We start from the raw sequence: 26,453 nt of genomic DNA, 5'->3' as shown, positions 1-26,453 counted from the left end.
GAAGATCATCTAAATCTGCTTATAAAGCTAAATAAGTGTTCATTCATTCATTCATCCTCTACCACATATTTGGACATGGGGGGTGCTGTAGCCAATTCCAGCTTACACTGGGCGAGGGCGACATCACCCTGGACAGGTTGCTAGTCAATCGCAGAGCCACCACACAGAGACAGACAGAAACCAACAACCACTCACACTCAGACCTACGGACAATTTAGAGTCACCAATTAACCGAACCATGCAACCGGAGTACCCAGAGGAAACCCATGCAAGCATGGGGAGAACATGTAAACCCAGAAAGAACCAAACCAGCGGCCTTTTTGTGTGGCAACAGTGCTAAGACAGCCACTATGCCATCGTGCTGCCCTTCAACAAGTTTATGAAATAAAATAAACATATAACACAGTCTGGCAGTGCTATCCATCAAGTGGCTTTATATGGTGACAGGCCAATGTGAGGAAACCATTGTCTGTTAATGGCAGCCAAGATTAGCCTCCATGACCAGGTAAAATCTCCTCTTCTCTCTGCACCCGTCACAATCGGACAAGCTGAGCAGGAGCGGCTGCCATAGTAACGCCTATAAACAAACCACAGTGGCAGAGAAACCCCTTGAAAACTCTTTTGGAAACTACTTTCCAACACCTTTCGCAGGCTAGTTCAATAACCAATGAAAACGTACAACAATCAATACTACGGAATCATGTTTAATCGCAGGTTTTCTCAAATGAAGCACTGAAGCAGTCGCAATTACAGGAGCATCTTTCAAGAAAACATCGGGACAAGGCATTAAATGACGCGGCTTACTTCCAGTTACTGAGGGATCGGTATTCAAGGCGCCCTACAATCAACACCGTGTTCGTTCAGAGCGTCAACCAAACAGAGAGCGGGTTGGTGGCATTTTATAGCTCTTCTAGTAGCTAAGGCCAGCTTACCGTTCACTGTGGGGGAGTCCCTAGTTATTCCCACAATAAAGGAGGTGATCTCCTCTTTCATACAGTGGTTCGAGTGGTTCATCTTTTCATTGGTTAATTCACCGTTGTTCCCCTGAAGTGTGTATGATGTTGGCATCTACAAATACCTATGAAACAAATTTTCAACAAATTCTGCTGTGGTGGTGTTTTTCTTACCAATTTCAACGTTGCTTAATACTGGTCCTGGCAGGTTTCACCCTGGATACGTGAAACATGGGATGGATCTTCATAGTGGGAGGGAGGTGAAGACGAACAGCAGCTGGGCTGATGATCTTGGAGATCGGGAATGGGCCCACAAATCTGGGACCCAGTTTATGGCACGGTTAAGTCACGGGTAGAGAGCCAGACCTTTTGTACAATGCCGGTCAGCCGTTCTTTGGTATCCTGCAGTGGTGCGCAGCAGGGCTGCCCGGGCTCTCTTCCAGGTGATGTGGTAACGGCGAACCAGAGCTTGGGCTGATGGGATGAAAACCTGCCCCTCAACATCAGGAAACAGCGGAGGCTGGTAGCCGTAGACACACTGGAAGGGTGACATGCCCATGGATACCAAGGGAGCGAGTTGTGGGCATACTCCACCCAGAGGAGCTGCCGGGACCAACTGGAAGGATTCTGGGAGGTGATACACCACAGAGCTGTCTCCATCTCCTGGTTGTATCTTTCTGTCTGGCCATTGGTCTGTGGGTGGAAGCCAGAAGAGAGACTAACAGATGCACCGATTAGCCTGCAGAATTCTTTCCAGAAACGCGAGGTGAACTGGGGACCCCTGTTCGACACAACATCCTGGGTAAGACCATGGAGCCGCAAAAACGTGAAACAGAAGTGCCTCCACCATTTCCCGAGCAGAGGGCAGTTTAGGCAGGGCAATAAAATGGGCCATTTTATGACTGTGAGGACCACTGTCTTGCCCTCTGAGGGAGGCAACCCTGTGACAAAGTCCATCGATATATGAGACCATGGCCAATGTGGAACATGCAGGGGTCTCAGAATGTCCCAAGTCACCGCTCCAACCACACAGTTGGGGGGTAAGATGTTAGCTGCATTCCAGGGGGTGGTCTTCTGCCTCGAATTGCTGGGAGAGGGCGTCAGGCTTGATGTTGCGGGAACCTGGGCGCTAAGACAGGGTGAAGTTAAAGCGGGTGAAGAATAAGGCCCACCTGGCTTGTCTTGAGTTCAGTCGTTTGGCCCCTCGAATGTATTCCAAATTTTTGTGTCAGTCCAGACCAGAAATGGATGGTCAGCACCCTCCAACCAATGTCTCCACTCTTCTAATGCCAACTTCACAGCCAGTAGTTCTCGATTCCCCACATCATAGTTGCGCTCCGCTGATGAGCGTTTCTGTGAAAAAAAAAAAAGCACAAGGATGGACCTTATTGTCCGTAGGGGAGCGCTGGGAAAGGACAGTTCCAACTCCCACATCTGAGGCATCCACCTCGATGATGAACTGGAGCTTGGGGTCTGGGATCTGGATAATAGGAGTGGAAGAGAATCTGGACAGAAGGGTCTGGAAGGCAGACTCAGCCTCACGGAACCAAGAAAACATGGAAGTGGCAGAGGTGAGTGAGTGCAAAGGGGCAGCAATCTGACTGTAGTTTCTGATGAACCGTCGATAGAAGTTAGCGAAGCCAAGGAAGCGCTGGAGCTGCTTACAGTCAGTGGGTACAGGCCAGTTGAGGACAGCATCGACTTTCTCTGGGTCCATCTTGATCGATCCTGGTGAGATGATATACCCCAGAAAGGACACAGTGGACCTGTGAAATTCACATTTTTCCGCTTTGACAGACGGAGAAAATATCAGGATATCATCCAGTTACACAAAGACAAACCTGTTCAACATGTCACGGAGGATGTCGTTGACCAGGGACTGGAAGACAGCAGGGGCATTAGTGAGTCCGAATGGCATAACAAGATACTCATAATGGCCACTTGGGGTATTGAATGCAGTTTTCCACTCATCGCCTTTCCGTATACGGACCAGGTGGTAGGCATTACGGAGGTCCAACTTAGTGAAGATTTTAGCCCCTTGAAGGAGCTCAAAGGCAGAGGAGATGAGTGGTAAGGGGTAGCAATTCTACACTGTAATGTCATTAAGGCCTCGATTGCCTGAGGTTACCAAGGGCTCGGGCTGCCTCTCGGACTGTGGTAGATTGGCCAAATACATGGGTCAATGCAGCAGAGAAAGCAGTCACAGAATCACAGGTGGGTGACTGCTTGGCCCACTCAGCCATAGCCCATTCACGAGCTCTGCCAGTGAGGTTCATTATCATATATGCCACCCTTGAGCGTTCTGTGGCAAAGGTAATAGGTTGCAGTGCAAAAGTCAATGAGCATAGGGTCAGAAAGGAGCGGCATGTCCTGGGAGAGCCATCGTACCTCTCAATGGGTGGTGCTTTGGGTTCCAAATGTGGAGATGTAGGAATTGGTGGTGCTGGAGATGCTTGAGGTTGAGAAGAGTCAACAGGATCATGTGCTGCTGGGGTCATAGAACCAAGGCGGGCCATAATTTGGTTAGTCTGGGCAGCCAAGGCTTGCAGGTGCTCCGAGAGTGACTGAATACCGGGCCCCAGACTGGAGAGGGACTGCTCCAAAGCTGTAAGGCGAACTCCCTGAGCTCCGAGGGCACGGTGGATAGCATCCCCTTCTGCTGGGTCTGTCATGGCCAGATTGCACTCTCAGAGCTGATGAGAGTGAACCCAGGTGCAAAAAGGGGAAGCGAGGCAGAGGTAGTGAGTCCAGTAGGGAAAGAGCTTTTAATCCAAATGGAGGCAGGGGTCATACACAAAAAGGCTGGCAGGATCTGGCAGACATAACAGGCAAGGAGTAGGCAGGAGAATCAAACATCAAAAAACAGTCCGGTCATACACTGGGAATGGCAATGTAAATGGCAAACAACAACATGGAACACAAGATTTTCAAAATAAAGCAGGAAGTGTAAGTGGAACTTTAATTCCGTCTCACAGTTCTTTCCAGAAAATCAACTGAAGAGCTCAGGGTCCCATTACGACTAAAGTAACATTTCCATGTTGCTTACCATTATACTCTGTGTCAAAAACATATTTTGGAGGCAATGTTCAAATCAAAATCCATGCACACACACTTTTTTTTTGGGGGGGGGGGGGGCGGCATTAAGAGCATCATGGTCACTCAGGGGAGCGTTTGTTCAAAAAAGGTTGAGAACCACTGCTCTAGAGTGAACATTCAGCTATATGGTGGTGGCAAGTACATTGAAAGCAGATATTTTGCATCTAATATATATACTGTGACCGAGAGGTGCAAAAAATATTTCAGATTACAAAATCTAAAACACTTTTACAAATGCCACGACTAATTTATATTACAGAAAACAAATTAGCAAAACACAAAATACTTTTATGAAGGATGATACAAATTTACAAGTCCCGAAACAAACCAGAAAGGGAATGTCCCAACTTCTTCTTCTTCTTCTTTGAGGTTTTAAGGCAGCTGGCGTCCTGTTAGTTGCATTACTTCCACCTATTGGAAGTAATTATATCTATTATTTAAATTGTCCTAAACAATCCTGCTCTTAAGAGATATTCAAATAAATATCTCCGGCCTTGCCCTTTCTCACCACACTCAAGAATACTTTTAAGACCTGCCCCTATCAGTTCAACTATTTCCATCCCTGGCATCATGTTCCATCTTTCCTCCTACAATTATCAGTAGCATGCTCTATTGTTTCAGCTTCTTGACAGATACTGCACACACCAGTTGGATGTTTTCCGCAAGGAGTTTGGCACAAGAGAAGTCTACCTACATGTTCTCTTCAGAGACATCTGTGCAGCAAACAGATTGCAGCAGGCATGCAGCCGCTGCAACCCTGCCAGCCAGTCAGATAAATGTTGGTCAGACAAATGATTCACAGTTAATACAAATGCAACTGACTGCAAAGAAAGAGCTGTCATCATTACTGAGCAGCTGCATTCATTATAATAATGATTTAATAGCATAAGATCTGTAGAATCAGCACTGAGCTACACTATCATTCACACTACATACTACAGCATTACATCAGCACAACTCAGCTCAACCACTTTAACATCTATCACTCATTAATCATATGAAGGAAACAAGGAAATGAACTTCACCTTTCATTTCACCTATATTATATCAGTGGGTTCCCTTACTAGTGATACCTGTTTCGATCCTTGACTCTCTCTCTCTACGGGGGGTAGGGTTAGGGTTTTTTTTTTTTTTTTTCTGAGACAGTACATTTTTACATGTAAGTCTTCCCCATCTACTTTATATCACATCACATAGCAAACATTATGAGAAAGATCACCTGCAATTAATTTCTCTCAGGTTAATCATTTAGTGAGTGTCTTCATTGATTTTGATGTCACCCTTATAATATTCGGATTTCGCCATAGAATTTAGTCATTTACTAGGCATTTGAATAACTCTGTACATGCAATAGAAAATCAAAAAGAAAATCTCTTAACCATTAATTTATAAGGCTGAGCACACTTGTGTGAATAAAACCCACCTTTTAAATTATTGAATACCTTATTTTAGAAATTGTATAAGTTGCACTTCTTAACTTAGCATAGCACCCACTGTACTTTTAATTACTGAAGAAAAGTACATGGGTCCTGCTTTCACATGGTACTTTATTTATAAAAGTCTTTGTCTGTAAATTAAGTTCATTGTATATCTGGCTGGAACAGACAGAAATACATAAATATAGAGAGACAGAGACAGAGCGACAGAGAGTGACAGTATTTACTGTTGTTTGCCGTCCTTGTCACAGGGTGGAGTACACCCCTGTGGTTATGTGTATCGCATTTCGCATTTTTCTTTTTTTTGTTTTTTGTTTTTTCTATAGCACCAAATCATAACAGTTACATCAAGGCACTTTACAAATAGAGCAGATGTAGACCAAACTCTTTATAAAATTATTACAGATCCCCCGATGAGCAAGCACTTGGCGACAGTGGCAAGGAAAAACTTCCTTTAAGAGGCAGAAACCTCAAGCAGAACCAGGCTCGGGGGGGCAAGAGAGAGAAAGAGAAGCTCAGTCCTTCCCCCAGCAGCCTCGGCCTACAGCAGCATAGCTAAAGAGTAGAGAACTTTAAATTTTTAACTATAAGCTCTGTCATACAGGAAAGTTTTAAGCCTGGTCTTGAAAATTACTAGAGAGTCCGCCCCCCGGACCGATACTGGAAGTTGGTTCCATAGAAGAGGAGCCTGATAACTGAACGATCTGCCTCCAGATTTACTCTTGGAGACTCTAGGAACCACAAGTAAACCTCCATCTAGAGAGCGGAGTGGCCTGCTAGGACAGTAAGGAACTATGAGCTCTCTGAGATATGATGGAGCTTGGCCATTAAGAGCTTTATATGTTAAAAGAAGGATTTTGAATTCTACTCTTTATTTTACTGGCAGCCAATGAAGAGCAGCTAACACAGGAGAGATATGATCTCTTTTCCTAGTTCCTGTTCTGAATGAACTGAAGGCCTTTTAGAGATTTGTTTGGACATCCAGATAGTAATGAGTTACAGTAGTCCAGCCTAGAAGTTACAAATGCATGGACTAGTTTTTCTTCATCATCCTGAGAAAGGATGTTTCTGATTTTCCTAATGTTTCTCAGGTGGAGAAAGACAGAAATAAAGGTCCAGAGACACATGGACAGAAGCAGAGAGAAAATACACATGGAGATAGTGATAGACAGACACAGCGAGAAGGAGAGATCAGAGAGAGGTCAGAGACACTCAGACACATAGTCATCATGATAAAGAGACAGAGACAGAGACACATCGGGATATTATGACATAGATATAAAGACAGGACAGGAAATACATGAACACAGAGACATATTAGTTATTCCTACGCCTGCTCGCTAAACTTTGATCTGTAGCCTTGAGGGCTAAGAGCTGACAGCTCAGCAAGGAGAACACAATGATGTAAACACAGCCTGACTTGTCTGTGTCATCCCTCTGTGTGCCCAAGGGGTCTGGACACGGTCAGGAGAAAGGGAAGGAGCTCGATTTTAGATCTCCCAATTGATTCAGTAAGCCTCAGCCTTCAAGATCTGATTGGATACTTCCAGCCACCTGGAGAACACCTGGAACATGAAAACAAGCAGAACCGACTGAGAGCTCTGAAGAACCGACAGAACCTCTTCCAGGAGGAGGTGGGTGTGTGTGTACTGGAGCTGATGTTACATGAGGAGACATATTGGTTACACTGAGTCCAAAAACACTGGAAAACACACAATTAAGTCTGACTGTTTGAATTTACATAGAAATGTATTTAATGTTGAAAACAACTACTCAGTAGCTCTGTGGTCACTCTTACAGACATCGACAAACATTAAGCAGAACAATTTATATACTTTACGTCTGAACAAAACTTTTAGAAAAGATTCGGCCAACATCATTAGTTCCTGATTGACAAGGCTCCTATTTCACATAAACGTGGTAGTCATTTGTTACAATTTAATCAGGCCACAATTTGCTATTTCATTTTCATATACAATGCATATAACAACAGAAAATGTCTATGACTCACCTTTGGACTGACGGAGGAGTGCACAGTGCCTCCTCACTTAACTGGAAACAAACTCAGAATGTTCTCCTGTGTCTGAATGAGAAAGTTCTGCCCTCATCCAAAATGCTGTGCTGTCACAGGTGTTTGTGTCTCAAGGTTTTAATTTTATTGTTCAATTGTGTGATGTCAAACATTCACTAGGATTAGAATTACCTGATTAGATATTGCCATGAAACATGTTGTGTGATGTGTTGTGTCAAGTCACACTGACCTGACACAACACCTTTTAGCCTTGACTGAATATTTCACACAAAGGCAGAAAAGAAAACCCACAAACACCACCACTGCACTATGGCTGGAACAGTTTTTTAAGTTTTCATTTTTTCAAAATAAGCCCCCCTGCCCCAATACTTTCTGTTGGCAACTAAGCCATCTTTGGTTCTCTCTGATATGCAGCTGTTCAGTCTCTCTCTGCCATCTACTTCATTCCTCATAATCAAGAGCGTGTTCTGACTCCATCTTAATAAAGCAGTTAAACCAACCGCCTCTCTGTCTGTAGGGGATGATCAGCCTGGTCCTGGAGTGTATTGATCGGCTTCACGTCTACAGCAGTGCAGCCCATTTTGCTGAGGTGGTAGGACAAGAGGCAGGAGAGTCCTGGAGCTCCATCCTTAACTCTCTCTACCAACTACTGGGTATAAGCATACTTCATCAAATTCCATTTAAACATTTTCAAGGAAACAATTCCCACAGTAAAAAAGAGACAGATGTCATATCAGTTTTGGGCTTTTAATGATTTGTTTGAACCAATCTTTTTCCAGGGTAGAATGATTATACAACATATATACAATTGATTTTTAAAAACAAGAAATCATGGCCAAATTTCAACTTATTTTGGACTTTCTCTAATCAGCACAGGGTCAAAATTATACACACAGGCTCAAATATATACATAAATATGTTTAATTCTTTCAATAACTTGTGCTGAAGGTTGTAGAATGTCTTTTAACTTTAGAAAGTTAAGCCTTATTAACTTCTCTTTAGTAATCATGATTAACTGCAGTTGCTAATTTCTCTTTGGCAGCATAAAAAGGATTTGTTTTTGACAGCACTCATTGGATTGATTCAGAACAATGTGAAAGGATTAGGGTTAGTGAAGTGGAACTCAGTGAAGATCTAAGAATGAGAATTGTAGTTAATTTGGAGCCATTTGTAAACTGCAGATTCCAAGGTGATCAGTTCAGACAATTGTACGTAAGTGCAAGGTGTTTGGATGCATCACCACTTTGCCAAACTTTGCAAAACTGTCACCCTCAGATGAAATAGATTAGGATGCGCAGGAACAACCCAGGAACCACCAAGGCTCAATACTGCTTTGAACCAAGGACTGCTGGAACACCAGTGTCACCTCAAATCAGCAGCTAAACCATTAAATTTGGACAGAATTGGGTGTTCCAACAGGAAAATGAATCCCAAACACACATCAAAACTGTTTTTTTAATGGATGAAGCAGGCTAACATTAAGCTCATGGAATGAACTTCCCATACCCTGACCTCAACCCTACTGAATATTTTTGGACTATGCTTAAAAGGCAGGTATGTACAAGGAAACCAAGCAATTTAAATGAACTCTACCCATTCTGCCAAGAAGAGTAGTCAAATATCCAGCCAGTATTATGCCAGAAGCTTGTTGGTGGCCGCAAAAAACATCTGGTCAAGATGAAACATGCTAATGGACATTTAAGCAAAATTAGTGGGTCTATATATAAATATTTGAGCCTGCATGTATAATTTTAACCCTGTATTGATTCAAGAAAATCCAAAATATATTCAAACTTGTGCATCCAAGTCTTGTCTTTAAAAGTAATCAAAGATGTACATTGTGCATAATCATTACATCCTGGAAAAGGAATGGTTCAAATAAATAATTCAGAGCACAAAATTAATGACATTAACGCCCATTAAGAGCACAAGTAAACTTCTGACCAAAACTGTAATTTGGCAATTCCCAAAGCAGTGACCTTAGCAACTGGTTCTTAGCTCATGCAGCTCCTGTGCAATGTTTTACTCCATAAACAACAAATATAATCTTTCCAATTTCTGCTTTCATCCCAGGGTCCCCATCTGTGAAATAGCAATTCAGTCTAAATAAAAAAAACTAAAATTTAGATTTTGTTTTCGGTGTCCTCCAAAGAGGTAATCTACATGGTTTGGTGAGGACTGGATGAAACATAGAGATGAGGTTCATGGGATTCACAATGAAATTTTGTGTTTCAAACATGGTGTGAAAAAAATGGGACAAAATAAGTTAAATATGTGGCTGTCCTGACATCCTTTGCCAGGTTTGGTGAAGAATTGAGAAAAGGAAACTAAGCTGCAGCCTACTTTGGCCTCTTCACCATCGTCAACCCCAGTCTGTTTTCCTGTTAGGTTATGAAAACATTTATTCCTCAGGGAAAACCTGCATTTCATAAAAACCCTCAATGTTTACGCTTGAGATTATGTTTCTAACCATTGTGAGACCAGTTGCAAATCAAGGGAAGGTACAGAACTGAATAGAAAGAGAAAAATAATCAAACCTTAGTGTAATAGTCCATTTGTGCTCTTCTCCTTCATTTACATCTTACTCCTGTCCCCCTCCTAGCTGCATTGATCCGAGGAAACAGGAAGAACTGTGCCCAGTTCTCAGGTTCACTGGACTGGCTGATAAGCAGACTGGAGCAGCTAGAGGCCTCTTCTGGTGAGTCAGCTCCACTCGGCCTTCTGCACTTGATTGATGCTTCTTCACCACCGGACCATTGTACAATGATCCTGTTGGAACACTGGTATGCTTGTACATTTGACATATAATATTGTCAATACTGCCACAGTGAAACTGACTGACAGTGGGGAGGTTATAGTGACTAAAGGGTCCTACTGATCTATATTCTTTGTGATGTCCTACTGAACTATAGTCTTTGTGACTTAGTACAAAGGAGGTCCATGCTAACATGCTAACTCAAGTAGCCAGGACCTTCTCTTATCTTTGGGGTGTTTTAAACGCTTTTTCAGTCGTGTCGATTTTGTTATTCCAGGTATACTAGAAGTACTTCACTGTGTGCTGGTGGAGAGCCCTGAGGCGCTGAACATAATCAAAGAGGGACATATAAAGTCCATTATATCGCTGCTGGACAAGCATGGACGCAACCACAAGGTTCAGGCATTGCACTTCATAGATATGCACAAACATATATATATATATATATATATATATATATATATCTAAATCTTTATCTATAACATTAGTAGTATCAGTTCCATTGGATATATCAATAACTTTTGTGTCAAAGTTATGTGCAGATTATGGAAGATTGTATGTAGTGTGACTTTAGAAGGCAGATCAGGTGGCAGATGAGGTTTCAGTGATTAAAGAATGATTTTAAGAATTCAGACGCAGAATTTTTCATATGCATTTTTAAATTCTCTGCCTTAAATCCCTTTTTATCATATTTTTTTTTATAAAAACCTGAGGTGTACTCCGGATGAGACCAAGAATTCAGCCTGTATTTCAGTGAATGAGATTCAGAATGAGTGTCTACACGTTTCTTTACACTGTAACAGTTATATATTTATTAACTTTGACAGTGACATGTTCACTGCTTTGTTCATGCTGTGCAGGTTCTAGATGTGTTGTGTTCGCTTTGTGTATGTCACGGTGTAGCAGTACGCTCCAACCAGAACTTGATCTGTGACAATCTGCTGCCAGGAAGAGATCTATTACTGCAGACCTGCCTGGTCAACCACGTAAGCAGGTATACACACACACACACACACACAGAGTTTGTTCCAAAGTCAGCAATGATTCACCTCACTTTTGGTGCTGGTGCTTTGACGGATTTGCTTTAATAGAGCTGAAACTATTTCAGATAAATCATGATTAGTGTTATTTTGTTTTCCCCTCTCAACAGCATGCGTCCAAACATCTTCCTGGGTGTCAGTGATGGCTCTGCTCAGTACAGGAAGTGGTACTATGAACTGATTGTGGATCAGGTGTTACCTTTTGTCACTGCAGAGGCCACTCATCTCAGGGTGGGCTGGGCCAACACCAGTGGCTATGCACCCTACCCCAGTGGGGGGGAAGGGTGGGGAGGCAATGGGGTTGGTGATGACCTCTACTCCTATGGCTTTGATGGACTCCATCTTTGGTCAGGTAAGCTGTGGATAAGTGAAGTGAGCGATCAAACATAATGTTATGACCACTGACAAGTTAAGTGAATAACATTGATTGACTCTTCAGTCTCTTGTTAGTGAGTGGTGTATATAAGAATGCAAGCCAGCAGAGTAAGTGTGAGGCTTTGGCCAATGTTCTGCTGGGAAACCTTGGGTCCTGCCATCCATGTGGCTTTTACTTTGAGACATACTACCTACCTAAACATTGTTGTGGACCATGTACACCCTATCAAGGAAACTGGCCACTTTCAGCAGCATAATGCACCATGCCACAAAGCAAAAATAGTTATGGAGTGGTCTCCTCAGATCTCAATCCAATAGTGTATCTGTGGGATGTGCTTGAAAAACAGTTCCAATCAATGGAGGCCCATCCTCACAACACACAGGAGCTTCTAACATCTAGGTATCAGATACCACAGTACACTGTCATGACTCATCTCGGTGAAAGAAACGTGTTTACTATTGTACACGTGCTTGCCTTCCTGTTTTATTTTGGTGTGTACTTGTGCATTACATTTCAGCTTTTATCTACTGCCTCTCTGGTGAATTGAGTCCAGTCTTGCACTTGAGCCCTTGATGTCTGAGTTGTGTCACACACCTTTTAGTGGTCTAGTTCAGTCCATGCCTCAACTGGTCAGGGATGTTTTGGCAGCAAAAGGGGGACCAACACAATTTTAGGCCGGGGGTCATAATGTCATGCCTGAATGGTGTGTATAGATGTGTGTATATATAATTGAATTCTGGGAAATAACTGGATGAACAAATGTTAAAACATATTCCAGATGTTAACATGCTTAAGGCGCTTTTTAAACCAGCCAAAGCACAGATACACTTTGGATGTGTCTTTTTCACAGTAAAAATGGTATATCAAATAAAATCAGATTTATTTGTATAGCGCCAAATAATAACAAAGTTACATCAAGGCACTTTACATATAGAGTAGGTCTAGACCAAACTCTTTATAAATTGATTTAAATAGACACAACAGATCCCCCGATGAGCAAGCACTTGGCAACAGTGGCAAGGAAAAACTTCCTTTAAGAGGCAGAAACCTCGAGCAGAACCAGGCTCAGGGGGGTGGCCATCTGCCTCGACCGGTGGGGGGGGAGGGGCATTGGGGGGGGTGTAGGCAGGAACATGTTGCTGCATGAAGTTCATGGAGTTGAGCTGTTATACAGAATTCATGAAATATGGGACCAGCAGGTGTTGCAGGAACATGGGATGGCGATGAATCACCACCTGCAGGATGAGGACAGGGAGAGAGAGGAGAGGAACTGGGAGAGACAGAGACTTTGGCAGAACATGGTTAGTAAATGCAGTATAAATGCTTAGAACTGGGTGAAACTGTGTTATTTAAGAAGGTTGGTTCTTATCAGCTCATGCAAAGGGGGGAGGAAAGGAGAGCGAGCGAGAGGGAGGGACGGGGGGGAGAGAGGGTGACAGGGAGAGACAGACAGAGAGAGAGAAGCTCAGTCCTTCCCCCAGCAGCCTAGGCCTACAGCAGCATAGCTAAAGAGTAGTAGACTTTAACTTTTTAACTATAAGCTCTGTCATACAGGAAAGTTTTAAGCCTGGTCTTGAAAATTACTAAAGAGTCCGCCCCCCGGACCGATGCTGGGAGTTGGTTCCATAGAAGAGGAGCCTGATAACTGAACGATCTGCCTCCAGATTTACTCTTGCAGACTCTAGGAACCACAAGTAAACCTCCATCTAGAGAGCGGAGTGGCCTGCTAGGACAGTAAGGAACTATGAGCTCTCTGAGATATGATGGAGCTTGGCCATTAAGAGCTTTATATGTTAAAAGAAGGATTTTGAATTCTACTCTTTATTTTACTGGCAGCCAATGAAGAGCAGCTAACACAGGAGAGATATGATCTCTTTTACTAGTTCCTGTTAATATTCATGCAGCAGTGTTCTGAATGAACTGAAGCCCTTTTAGAGATTTGTTTGGACATCCAGATAGTAATGAGTTACAGTAGTCCAGCCTAGAAGTTACAAATGCATGGACTAGTTTTTCTGCATCATCCTGAGAAAGGATGTTTCTGATTTTCCTAATGTTTCTGGATGAAAGCTGCCCATGTCCTGGTCAAAAATTACTCCAAGGTTTCTTACAGTGGAGCTGGAAGCCAAAGTGATGCCGTCCAGACTGATGAGATGATTAGATAGTATTTTTCTGAGATGCTTAGGACCGAGTACAATAACTTCTGTTTTGTCAGAGTTGAGAAGTAAAAAATTTCCAGTCATCCAGACTTTTATGTCTTCAAGACATGCCTGCAGTCTGACTATCTGAGTGACTTCATTTGGCTCCATTGATAGGTACAGCAGAGTGTCGTCTGCATAGCAGTGGAAGTTGATGCTGTGTTTCCTGATAATGTTGCCTAGAGGAAGCAGATAAAGCATAAAGAGGATTGGTCCAAGTACCGAGCCCTGCGGGACTCCATGACTGACTACAGTACATGAGGAGGAGATGTTGTTAACATGAAGAAACTGATGTCTATCTGATAAATAGGAGGTACATAACCCAGAAATAAAGTCAGATTAATCAAATCTAGAATGAACAGCTCAATTAAATAAAAGATCTCGTTAGATCTTTTAGGCTAGTTGGTACTGGGTCTAATAGCCAGGTTGACGGTCTGGATGATGAAACTATAGAAGCTAGTTGCTGTATTCAGTAGGAGATTTTTATCTAACGTAGGCAAGAGCTGATAAATTCTTTCTCTGATCCTGAGAATTTTATCTGTAAAAAAGTTAATAAAATCATCACTGCTTAGAGCTAAGGGGATCACTGGTTCAACTGAGCTATGGCTCTCTGTCAGCCTGGCTACAGTGCTGAAGAGAAACCTGGGGTTGTTCTTGTTTTCTTCTATGAGTGCTGAGTAATATGAACTTCTAGCACTGCGGAGAGCTTTTTTATATGTTTTTAGGCTATCTTTCCAGGCTCTGTGAGACTCTTCTGACTTACTGGAACGCCAATTTCTTTCTAATTTCCTTGATGTCTGCTTTAAGGCACGGATTTGGGAATTATACCAGGGAACCAGCCTCCTCAGATTGAATACTTTCTTTTTGAGAGGGGCGGCATTGTCGAGATTTGAACGCAAGATTGAACGCCTGCTCTGGCCCCCGGGATACACTTCACTATGGCCGCCGGTGTCGCTAACTTCACGTTCCTCAGAATAGAATCACCTTCACTAGAGTCGGCTTTTCAGCGGGTGTGTCGCTGAGAGGGGAGAACCTGTTGGAAACGTGAACTGGTCGGTGGTGAACCGGGGGCTGTTGCCTACGACTATGCCTCTTGTCTCGGACAGTCACCCAGCCGCCCTGACTAGATCCCGGCAGCTCAGGGGACACTGGGGGGAGGAAACTATCTTAGCTGCCGTATGAGCTCGTCTAGGTTGGCCCGCACCGGCTACGGGGGGGCTAGCTACACTAGCATAAGTTGGGCTAAAGTGCGGAGCCGTGATTCTAACTCTTTAATTTTCGCCTCCATTTGTACCATCATCCTACATCTATGCCAAGAGGTGCTGTTATAAAAGGAGGCAGAAGAATAACTACACATGAGGCACAGAGAACAGGAGAGGAGAGGAGGAGGAGAAGGAGGAACAGAGAGTGGAGACAGAGAGCTAGAGAACATTGCTAATCGGGTAGTTTGATTCGCGGAGGAGCAGAACCGGTTATAACCTTTGGAGAAAGGGGTTAGGGGTTGACTTTTAGACCTAGTGTTGGTGTGAGCCAACCGAAATACCAACCATAATAGTCAATATGGCCATCTCCCAATCCCTTTATAAGCTAGCCTACCTAAACCTTGGTAAGGTGCTTTTATAATGGCACAATGATTCCAAAACATATAGATTCCTAACCCTCACCCTGAGGGGCAGAGGGGATAAATAATCTACACAGATCTCTATAAAGAAGAAACAGCAAAAATTCATAACACTAAATATTTCTTCTTATATGCTCTGAGATGTAAACACATTTTGAGTTCTACAATTGGATAAATTTAGTTGAGGTGAGAAGTGGAAGTTTACATTTATTACATTTACACTTACTTTCAGTTCAATGCTTGTGTGAAACAGGCAGCGTGTGTGGGTGGTTTGTAGCTGACTATGAAGGAGCATGTCGTAGTCTGAGCAATGTGCCTTTAAAATGCCTGTGTCTGACCTCACCATTGCAAGACCAAAACACCATTGGTGCTGAAATGGGTGCAAGAATACTTACTTTTTTTCACTGCTTGGGAGGTGCGTTTTGTGCCAGAGATGATGCCAAAGATGAAACCTCTGTCCTTCACCTATTTGTCAATCCTGTGCAGGTTGTATTGCACGGACTGTGAGTTCCCCCAACCAACATCTACTGCGGTCTGAGGATGTTGTGAGCTGCTGCCTGGATCTCAGTGTGCCCAGTATCTCCTTCAGGATCAATGGGCAGCCAGTTCAGGGCATGTTTGAGAACTTCAACTCTGATGGCCTCTTCTTCCCTGTGGCCAGCTTCTCTGCTGGGATCAAGTCAGTCCTTTATTGAATTAACACAAATCAAAACCCACTTCGTATGTAGATTTCTTTTGATTCACCATCAGACACATTTACTGTGTTTGATCATTCACAGACACTAAGTGATGAAGTCTGAAAAATGTTACACTGTCAGATAAAACCCTGTTTCTGTCTGTGAATGTGTTTACATGCACCACAGTGAAATGATCTTTAAATTGCCAAAATATAACAATTCCTCTGCAATGACTTGAACAGTTTTAATGTTCTTTATTTCAAAATTACTGTTTTCAGTCTCAATTACAATAGAAAATTTAATAAATCTTAAAATTTTTGAAATAATGAGGCTCATTATTTCTTTTTCAAAAGAAAAAGTTTGTGGATTTATTTCAGGGTTGGTGAGAACTTTGAAAAACAGACTGGTTAATAAACTGAAAACCTCAAAATTGGCTAACTAACCAGCACCACTAAAGTAGTCTAGTTAAATCTAGTTCTAATCTAGTTAAATTAACAATTTTAATATGATGACGTAATCAAATTTCTGCCTGTTTAATTTCTCATTGTTGTGTTGATTGTGGGGAAATACCAAAAAGTTATTTCCTAGCATCTACACTGAGGGGATGAGGAGGAAATTTAGGAAAATCCTGGCAGATAGCGTCCATCCCTTCTCTGGCAATTTTCTGTTTTTGAAGCACTTTAAAGCTCATCAGGCCAAGTTTTTTTTTTTATCCCTAATAACAATTGCCTCCTTAATTAAAAAAAAAAGTAGTACACACATAATGACATGAACTCTACTGTACTCATTTCATACAGGTGTATCTTAATTGTGTTTTGTTGTCTTTTATGAACATTTTAGGACTTGCTAGATTTATATACTGTCAGATATATGACTGCCTTATCTTGGTGAACTGTAATCATATTTACCTTTCATATCTCCCCTCCTATCGCATCAGAGTGCGTTTCCTCCTTGGTGGTCGCCATGGGGAGTTCAAGTTCCTCCCTCCTCCAGGTTATGCTCCCAGCTTTGAGGCGGTGTTGCCCAGGGAGAAACTGAAGCTAGAGGCCATTCAGGATCAGACAGCTGCCAGAGATCTCAGTGGACCCACTGTCACTTTGAGCCAGGCAGCATTCACCCCAACACCTGTGGACACCAGCCAGGTGGAGACTCCTATGAACCATCGGGTTGATTTTAGCTGGGAGGAATGTTCTTTATCGGAGACCCAAATTCTTCATTAGCAAATTAAGTCATTATGAAACAGACAGTATATTAAATATATGCCATTATGATTATGATGATGTTAGTGAACTGTATGTGTGTGTGCAGATTGTGCTGCCTCCTCACTTGGAGAGGATCAGGGAGAAGCTTGCAGAAAACATCCATGAACTGTGGGTGATGAACAAGATTGAACTGGGCTGGACCTACGGTGCGGTGAGTGTCAGGCAGACATCTCTATACTGTTTATGTACACTGGTTATTGAGAAGTGAGCAGCTGCTCAGATAGTCTGCCAGACTTTCCTGTTATCTCTGGATGCTTACTTCACAAGTAGATGGTAAATGCTCTGCAGGCCATTTGGGACTGGAGCCTGAGGGTGAAACAGTGAAAGAAGCTAGGGAGCAGAGGGCAATAGCTGGATGGTGGACTAATTTCCCCTCCCACTTTTTTAAAAGTGTTTGTGTTTCAGGTTCGAGATGACAACAAGCGGCAGCATCCCTGTCTGGTGGAGTTCTCCAATCTTCCTGATCAGGAGCGAAGCTATAACCTGCAGATGTCTCTCGAGACTCTCAAGTAACACACCAGCATCATGTGCAGGGCGCACCACTTGGATGAAATATTACTCAGTTCTAATATGAAGCCAAATGTGTATTTCTTTTTAGAGATTCAGTTACTGTGCACCTTTCAAAGCAGGAGTCAGTGTGATGCGGCAATTGACATGCTTGGTCAAAAAGACTGCATTTTGTGTTTAATCCTGCATGTGTTTTTGTGTGATAGAACTCTCCTGGCTTTGGGATGCCATGTTGGCCTAACAGATGAACATGCTGTGGAAAAAGTTAAGAGCTTGAAGCTGTCACCAACGTAAGTCAGATGTTGGATACTGTCTTGATACAAAGACACAATTATGCTGCATTTCATGCGATGATTCATACATGATACACCATGTATACACCATGATATACGTGGTACACATGATACATATTGTTCTCTGACTAGAGAACACTGAACAGGCTGGCTAAACACTCTGTCTCAATTCTATCTGTGCAGCTATGAGCTGACCAGTGGTTATAAACCTGCTCCTCTGGACCTGAGTCACATTAAACTGACCTCAACCCAGGAGGCAATGGTGGACAAACTGGCTGAGAATGCTCACAATGTCTGGGCAAGAGACCGCATCCACCAGGGATGGACGTATGGCATTCAACAGGTAGAGTACTGCAACACTGCCAATTACACTGCAGCATTGGGTTCCTGTGCACAGGTAGAGAGAGATTGTTTAGTGTGTCCTTTATGTCTGACTTCATTGCCTTTATGGTAAGAGTTGAACTTTTCGCCCCACTGTATTTAAAGTTTAGCAATTGTCCTGTTCTAGTTACTTTTGCCACACACTCACAACAGACCATAGAACAAAGCATTCAGCAAAACAAAAGTAAATAAATAAATAAAATAAATCCTCAGTAATTCATTGATGATTTGCTATCTTAATTTGACGAAATTATTCATATGAGAAATAGAAATGTTAAATTGCATCTGTGATTAATATCAAAATTACCTTGGGGCACCAACCAAAAAAGGGAAATGATAGCCAAATCACCAATTCAGTCTTGAAACACTATGAATTTGGATCTCTAACTAATAATTAACTTACTAACTACAGCCAAATTACCATTTAAAGTAGAATGATTCAGAGTTCTGCAGGGAAGGTTTTGGCATTGTTCCCACTTGTACAACATTAAATAGAGCAGCGGTTGTGTTTAACAACGTTTATTATAAAGTGTGTGTGTGTCTGTGTAACAGTGACCAAATGGAAGACAATCAAACTACAAACCACATGGCTGCTGGGACCACATGTCTCATGTGGTCATTTGTTGAGGCCAGCTGAAATTATTCCAAGATGCCAAGTTAAGAAGGGGAGAGGATTAGTTGCATGCAGGATAAATGATGTCCTAAAAATCAAAATCAACTTCTGGTGTGGCAAACTAACAACCTAAACACATACAAGAAAGTAACTTAGAGAGTCACCGGATCTACATTTGTATGTACAAAAAATAACATAACTGTGCTTAGCTGTGCTTGTGCTTTATGCTGGGTTGGTCCAGTGAACATTACCCAGTTCTTGGATGAGTGACTGTCCTTCCTTATGTCTTAACCAAGTCCACATTCCAGAGCTGCAGGTCTGAGTGTTTGAATTCCTCCTAAGTTACTTGAGTTGGTTGCGATACTGGTGCTAATATTTAGCAGTTAGTTAGCAGTTGATGCTGACTTGAGGCTCATTATTTGCAGGAAGACATTGTGTCAAATCAGCTTGCCCACTCTTAGAAATAAGAGTCAGAACCTCGCATTGATACCACATGCAGAGGGAAGAGTTGCGAAGGAGGTTAAGACTAAGAGAGACTCCAGAGCCAGAAGAATGAATCCATCAGAAAGGATCCACGATCAACCTCAGAGGATCCAAGTCAGGAGAGGGTCCAGAGGAAGCTCAGGGCCATGAAGGAAGAGGAACAAAGGCAGAAGAGCATTAGGGAAGAGGCAAACAGCTGTTTTTTTTTTTTTTTTTTTTTTTGTAGATCTGGGTGACCTATGAAACAGAGACCAATAGCAGCTGGACTTACAGTTTGTGGCACTCTTCTCACATAGATGTAAAAAGGTTGAGCATTGTGGGGGACTGAGTTCAATGGACCTTCCTTAGTCATCATGTTCTCTTGTCTCTTTCTTGAATGGGCAGTGACCCAACTAGTCTAATTAAAGAACAAGACCCAACAATTAGACAGAGACAAAGAGAGACAAATTAATGTGAGAAAGAGACAGAGAGAGAGAGAGGTACAGAGGCAGTGGCAGATACAGACAGTGTCAGAGACACAGAAGCAGTGACAGAAAGAGACAGACATAGGGAAGAGGGAAAGACAAAATACAAACATGGAGACTCCAAGGCAGAAACACAGAGACAGAAAGTGACAGAGGCAAAGAGACAGAAACACAGAAAAAGGGCGGCAGAGACACTGAAACAGGGAAGTCAAAGTATATAACATGAATGAAAAACTGAATGAATGATTAAATGTGAATCAGGTCACAGTGCCACAGTGGGTATCACAGGCATCATCATGTTACTGACATGTGAAGGACAGAGCTGGACAAGAGCTCCACACACTACACTCATCTCTTCCAGTTGATTAGGGACTAATTTGCTTTGCTCAGGAGCACCTCAGCCCTGTACTACAGTTTCCATTATATGCTTCTGTCAGGATGTGAAGAGTCGGAGGAACCCACGTTTGGTTCCCTACATTCTGTTGGATGAGAGGACCAAGAAGTCCAACAAAGACAGTCTGAGAGAGGCCGTCAGGACTCTACTGGGCTATGGATACAACCTGGAAGCTCCAGACCAGGACCATGGTACAATGCCTCCTTTTTAGCATTTGTTTACACAAAAGTACAAAATATTAGCTGTATAAGACTTTTAGAAGGTTTTTATAATGTGTCTGGATACTGTTTATTAGATGATTTTGTTTTGCCTTGACCGTCCGCGTTCCTCTCTCGTTCAGCAGCTCAGTCTGACTCCAACAACTTGTCTGCTGAGAGGTTCCGCATTTTCAGAGCAGAGAAAACTTACTGTGTGGACACTGGGAAATGGTACTTTGAGATGGAGGTGAGATGGGAGGAGCTGTGAAGCTTGTTTCGTAAACGTCGACAAACTGCTGGATATGACCGCCCCCCTACCCACAGGTACTGAGAGCAGGGGAAATGAGGGTTGGCTGGGCCAGACCAGGATGCCTCCCAGACCAGGAACTTGGATCTGATGACCAGGCCTTTGTCTTTGATGGTTTCAAGGTGTCTGAATCTATCTTTGCTTTCGCAGTCATCAACATACTTTTTATTTTATTTATGGTCAAAACAAGGCATCAGGAATGGTGTTTTTTGTTTTTTTCTTTCACAGGTTCAACGCTGGCACCAGGGTAATGAGCACTTTGGGCGTGCCTGGCAGATGGGCGATGTGGTCGGATGCATGGTGGATCTGAATGAGCGCACCATGATGTTCACACTCAATGGGGAAGTGCTGCTGGATGATTCTGGCTCCGAGCTGGCCTTCAAGGACTTTGAAACTGGTGAAGGTAAGGGCTGCATCACTGAAACACACACACACACACAAATACAATGATATGTTGAGGTATTTCAGTTTTTTATACATATACAGTTGTGAAAAAATTAGGACACCCTATGAAAGCTTTTTTTTTTTTACATATTTGGACACATGGATATTTAATATAAATTTTAACAATACTGAGGGATCCAAGTAATATAATTAAACAATTGAAAATTAGAAAATGCCTTTTTAAAACTTTCTCTAAAATGTAATGAGGAATAAATTAGGACAACCCCACATATTTTCCCACTTAAAATAGTTTAAATTACATACAGATCTACATTACAGGCCAAAAGTTTGGACACAATTTCCTATTCATTTGAATGAGAAGTTGTTTCCAAACTTTTGGCCTGTACTGTATCACATCAGGTTCACATGATCAGAACATCATTACCCAGCATTTTGAAGGTGGCTTGCCCTATTTAAACCTCAGACATTTAGTTTGGTGCGCCCCTGACTGTTGAAGTGAGAGTGAGCACCATTGTGAGATCCAAAGAGCTGTCTGAGGCCCTCAAAAAGAAGATTGTAGCCGCTTATGAGTCTGGTAAGGGAAAGATCTCAAAAGAATTTGACATCAGCCAGTCCACCATCCGGAAAATTGTTCACAGGTGGAGGACATTCAAGGCAACTGCCACCTGCCCAGGTCTGGCCTTCCAAGCAAGTTCACCCCCAGAGCAGACTGCAAGATGCTAAAGGAAGTCATCAAAAATCCTAAAATGTCATCATGGGGCCTACAGCAAGCTGTCTACAGCAAGATGTGAAAGTGCATGACTCTACTATCAGAGCTTGAATTGCATGGGAAGTGTGCAAGGCGGAGACCTTTGCTCCCTAACAAAAATATCAAGGCCAGCCTGAAGTTTGCCAGAGAGAACGTAGACAAAGACGATGACTGCTGAAATAATGTTCTTTGGACAGATGAGTCCAAAACTGAATTATTTGGGCACCAGAACACATGTTTTGGTGTAAACAAAAGTACAGCATTCCAAGAAAAGTACCTCATACTGAAGGGAAAGGATGGAAGTGTCATGGTTTGGGGATGCTTTGCTGCAGCAGGACCTGGCCAGCTCACCATCAAAGAATCCACCATGCTTGAAAAAGTGAAAATGAAAAAGTTAAAGGTGAAGTGTAACTGGACCTTGCAACATGACAATGACCCAAAAACATGCAAGTAAATCCACCAAGGACTGGCTAAAAACTAAGAAGTGGAGAGTCCAGCAGAGAGTCCAGCAAAGAGGGCAACACTAGTTTTTGGGGGATAGGGTGTCCTAACTTTTTCCTCCATTAAAATACGCATTTTTGCACATATATTTTGTTCGATGAGAAAACAATTTTAATTTTTGTTGTTTAATTGCAATTAAATCACTTTCTTTTCCAGAAATTGTCTTCATCCCATGTCCACTGATTCATCAATTTCCTAGTGGATGCTAATATTAAATCTGAATCTCCCTAACCCTCCCTAATACACCAAGTGTTTTAAAGATGTGTTACTCAGCTGAGCACACATGGTGTTACAGGAAGTGATGCTGAAACAACTCAGTCTCAAAAGTGGGATTTCTCCTGTATCCCAGGTTTTATCCCTGTGTGCAGTCTTGGTGTGTGTCAGGTGGGCAGGATGAACTTTGGTAAAGATGTCAGCACTTTGAAGTACTTCACGATCTGTGGCCTTCAGGAAGGCTATGAGCCCTTTGCTGTCAACATGAACCGAGATGTTACCATGTGGCTCAGCAAGAGACTGCCCCAGTTTGTACCTGTGCCCCACAACCATCAGCACATAGAGGTGAGGAGTCCACTGCATTCATTCGGGACTATGTAGCCAAGAACTAGCAGGCTGTAGCACATCAAGTTCTTAGTTATGTCGTTGAAGGAACTATTTAAAGTCAATCCTCCTCCATTACCAGTGGTATAAAACAGAATGATGAATGTGTAAATGTGTCATAGCTTCTGATACAACATGGTTTTTCTACAGAAATGTTCAATAAACTCTGTATTTATGTGTATAAATGCATACAACAAACTATGACTATTCAATAACATGAAGCACAAATGAATGTTACTGTGAGTAAAGGAACAGAAAAATTGAACAATTGTTTTGTTTTCAGGTGACCAGGATAGATGGCACAGTGGAATCAATTCCATGCCTTAAAGTCACCCAGAGGTCATTTGGTTCACAGAACACTTGCACTGACATTACATTCTACAGATTGAGCATGCCCATAGAGTGTGCAGAATCCTTCTCCAGATCCCGTTCTAATGGCAGTCTCTTCCTGCAAAACAGGGTAATAGATGCTGTCCATAACAAAGACACACACAAATGCAGTACATTCACACAGTTGCTGAACATTATTGGTGCTGCATTCAGCATATTTCTGTAGACTTGTATTGCACATTGCTGAAATGAAATAATGAAAACTGATATTCTGTGTTATTGCTGCACAATACAAATATAGCATGTTGATATGAGTGGGAAAAAGTTGAATATTTTTAATGGTGTCACAGAAATTTAAATAATGTAAAATTGTCAGGGCTCCATAACACTAGTATTAATTTAAAGCTCATCACGCTATTTCTAAATATTTATCTAGCCTACATTTAGCCAGCTTTACTATGAGATGAATGGAGTTTGTCTGGGGTGTACCCTGTTTCCTTCTGAGCAGTGTGGAGTAGTGTCCGTCACAGGAATTCTTATGTCTTGCCTTTAAGCATTGCTTTATGATATGATATGACTGAGTATGTGTGGTATGTTCACTGTCTGTTCTGCAGGATCTGGAAGACTTTGAAACAGTATCAGACTTTGAGGTACTAATAAAGTCATCTCATGGTCACAATGGTCCCAATGGACCTGAGAGAGATGAGTTCAACAACCACAAAGACTATAACCAGGAGAAGCCCTCCAAGCTCAAACAACGGTGAGCTGTCTCTCTCATTAAGGAGTAACTTTAAACACTACCGGTGTTTGATCACTAACCAGCGGCCTGCTTTATCAGATTCATGTTGAAGAGGAACAAACCAGATAACAGCTGCTCCTCATCTGCTCAACTGTCAGAAGAAGTGCCAGCAGATGACAGAGATGAGTACGAATTTCTCACGCAAGCCTCCACTGTAAGGCGACACACTCACATGACGCTCACCTAAATACTGATTAAGCCAGTGAAGCTAAAGATAATTAGAATCAGAATGGGAAATACTATTAAGCCACAGGAGAAATTTGATGTTTTTGGAATGATAGTTGTGTAATAAACTGAAGGGTCATTGATGCCAAAAAGTATGACAGTCACTTATAAATTGTTTTGCTTGTGTTATCTGTATCTCCTGCACATACTGATTTACTGTTTGACGGTCTGTATTTTGTGAAGCTGTTTGACACCATTGCATCAAACTCCGCTCTCTCTGTGCAGCACTACTACTCTGTGCGGATCTTTCCTGGTCAGGAGCCCAGCAGTGTTTGGGTCGGCTGGGTCACTTCTGACTTCCACCAGTATGACCCCGGCTTTGAACTGCACAAGGTCCGAACTGTCACTGTTACCCTGGGAGACGAAAAAGGCAAAGTTCACGAGAGGTTTGTCAACAAGCTCCAGCCAATCTGTGTGCCAAGATGGATTTTTTTTGTCTGTAGATGTTTTGATAAAGGCCTGGCATCATAAAAAAGACTCACCTCCTGCTGTTGAAAGTAAACTGTGTTGATATCCAGGAAACATCAGATTACTTGAGGTCATTATTCCTTTGCTTCATACTATCTTTTTCCTGACTACTTACAAAAATATAAAAATATAAACTTAAGTTCTAGTCTGGAAAAGGAGTTGTTCTTTGGCTTCATCAAAGACAACAAAGTTGCAAGTGGAGCTTTTAAATGCTATTTTACTTGATGGTTATTATTACCATTCACACACCTTAGCCACCCAGCACTGAGTGCTTCTGCCAGCTATGTATGCATGCTCATGTTGTGCTGCTCTACACCATTCAGCCTATATGACTCTCCATCTGATGAGTTGCGACTGGCTCAGCTGTTTTGGCATACTCAGACAAGTCATGTAACTTGTTCTGAGCAGATTTATGAATAACCACACCATTCTGTCCACATATACCATCATATAGGCATTTGCACTTTACACTGCTGCACAGTATGGAAACACTGCAGCAGGTGGAGATGTCTGCACAATCTTTTACCAGGACAACTGTGTGTTCTGATTAGCATTGGTTTTGTAAGCTTTGGTTTTCAATGTGTTTTCAATTAAAGGACCAGGACCTGGTACATAGTGTTTTGTGTGTGTGTTTGTCCTGCAGTATAAAGCGTAGTAACTGTTACATGGTGTGGGCTGGAGAGAGCAGCAGTCCTGGTCAGGGTAGGAACAACAATGGCTTAGAGATTGGCTGTCTTGTCGACACAACAAATGGACTGCTGACCTTCACTGCCAATGGCAAAGAGCTCAGCACATATTACCAGGTAATGTTACACATATTTTGTTTGACAACAGTTGAGACAGTTTTCTCCTGCAGTGTGCACTCTGTCTCTGCTCTGCAGACCACCTGACTCAGAACATTTTTACCTGACACTTTTGATTTGAGTTTTCACGATTTACATTAACCAATCGGAATGATCGTACCATTAACTAGGCATACACGCCATCAAATCATTTGATTAAAGCAGTCACATTGCTGTCTGTTGTGGCTACTAGTAACACTGATTTGCAATTGCTGTCTATTCATCTGTAGTCAGTGAGATACAGTGACCTACCTGCTAACTGAACAAAATACATTAAAGAATGACTCTGGCTGATTCTTAATTCCATCTCCACAGGTGGAACCCAGCACAAAATTGTTCCCTGCAGTCTTTGCCAGGGCAACCAGCCCCAACATCTTCCAGTTTGAACTGGGGAGAATCAAGGTAAGGAGGACATACACACATAAGGCTGTCTTGTAATGCTTAGCTTAGTTTATT

General features: G+C 42.4%; 1 protein-coding gene across 1 annotated transcript in view; it reads left to right on the top strand.

Annotated features, from left to right (window-relative positions):
• The window catches only part of ryr2a (ryanodine receptor 2a (cardiac)), a 167,236-nt gene that overhangs the window by 63,701 nt on the left and 77,082 nt on the right, over positions 1–26,453 (top strand). The window contains 23 exon segments of the mRNA XM_029527137.1: positions 6,936–7,119; positions 8,035–8,170; positions 10,120–10,215; positions 10,550–10,668; positions 11,133–11,266; positions 11,423–11,664; positions 15,991–16,183; positions 17,119–17,323; positions 17,490–17,594; positions 17,849–17,952; positions 18,157–18,240; positions 18,427–18,586; positions 20,622–20,769; positions 20,919–21,022; positions 21,100–21,204; positions 21,311–21,485; positions 23,086–23,294; positions 23,617–23,793; positions 24,278–24,423; positions 24,502–24,616; positions 24,913–25,073; positions 25,799–25,958; positions 26,313–26,399. Coding sequence (XP_029382997.1) covers positions 6,936–7,119; positions 8,035–8,170; positions 10,120–10,215; positions 10,550–10,668; positions 11,133–11,266; positions 11,423–11,664; positions 15,991–16,183; positions 17,119–17,323; positions 17,490–17,594; positions 17,849–17,952; positions 18,157–18,240; positions 18,427–18,586; positions 20,622–20,769; positions 20,919–21,022; positions 21,100–21,204; positions 21,311–21,485; positions 23,086–23,294; positions 23,617–23,793; positions 24,278–24,423; positions 24,502–24,616; positions 24,913–25,073; positions 25,799–25,958; positions 26,313–26,399 — 3,349 coding nt within the window.

The sequence above is a fragment of the Echeneis naucrates genome, chromosome 19 (assembly GCF_900963305.1).
Source record: "Echeneis naucrates chromosome 19, fEcheNa1.1, whole genome shotgun sequence".
In the NCBI taxonomy this organism is placed as follows: Eukaryota; Metazoa; Chordata; class Actinopteri; order Carangiformes; family Echeneidae; genus Echeneis; species Echeneis naucrates.
The sequence above is the reverse complement of the archived record's forward strand: the minus strand, read 5'-3'. Positions and strand labels throughout refer to the sequence as shown.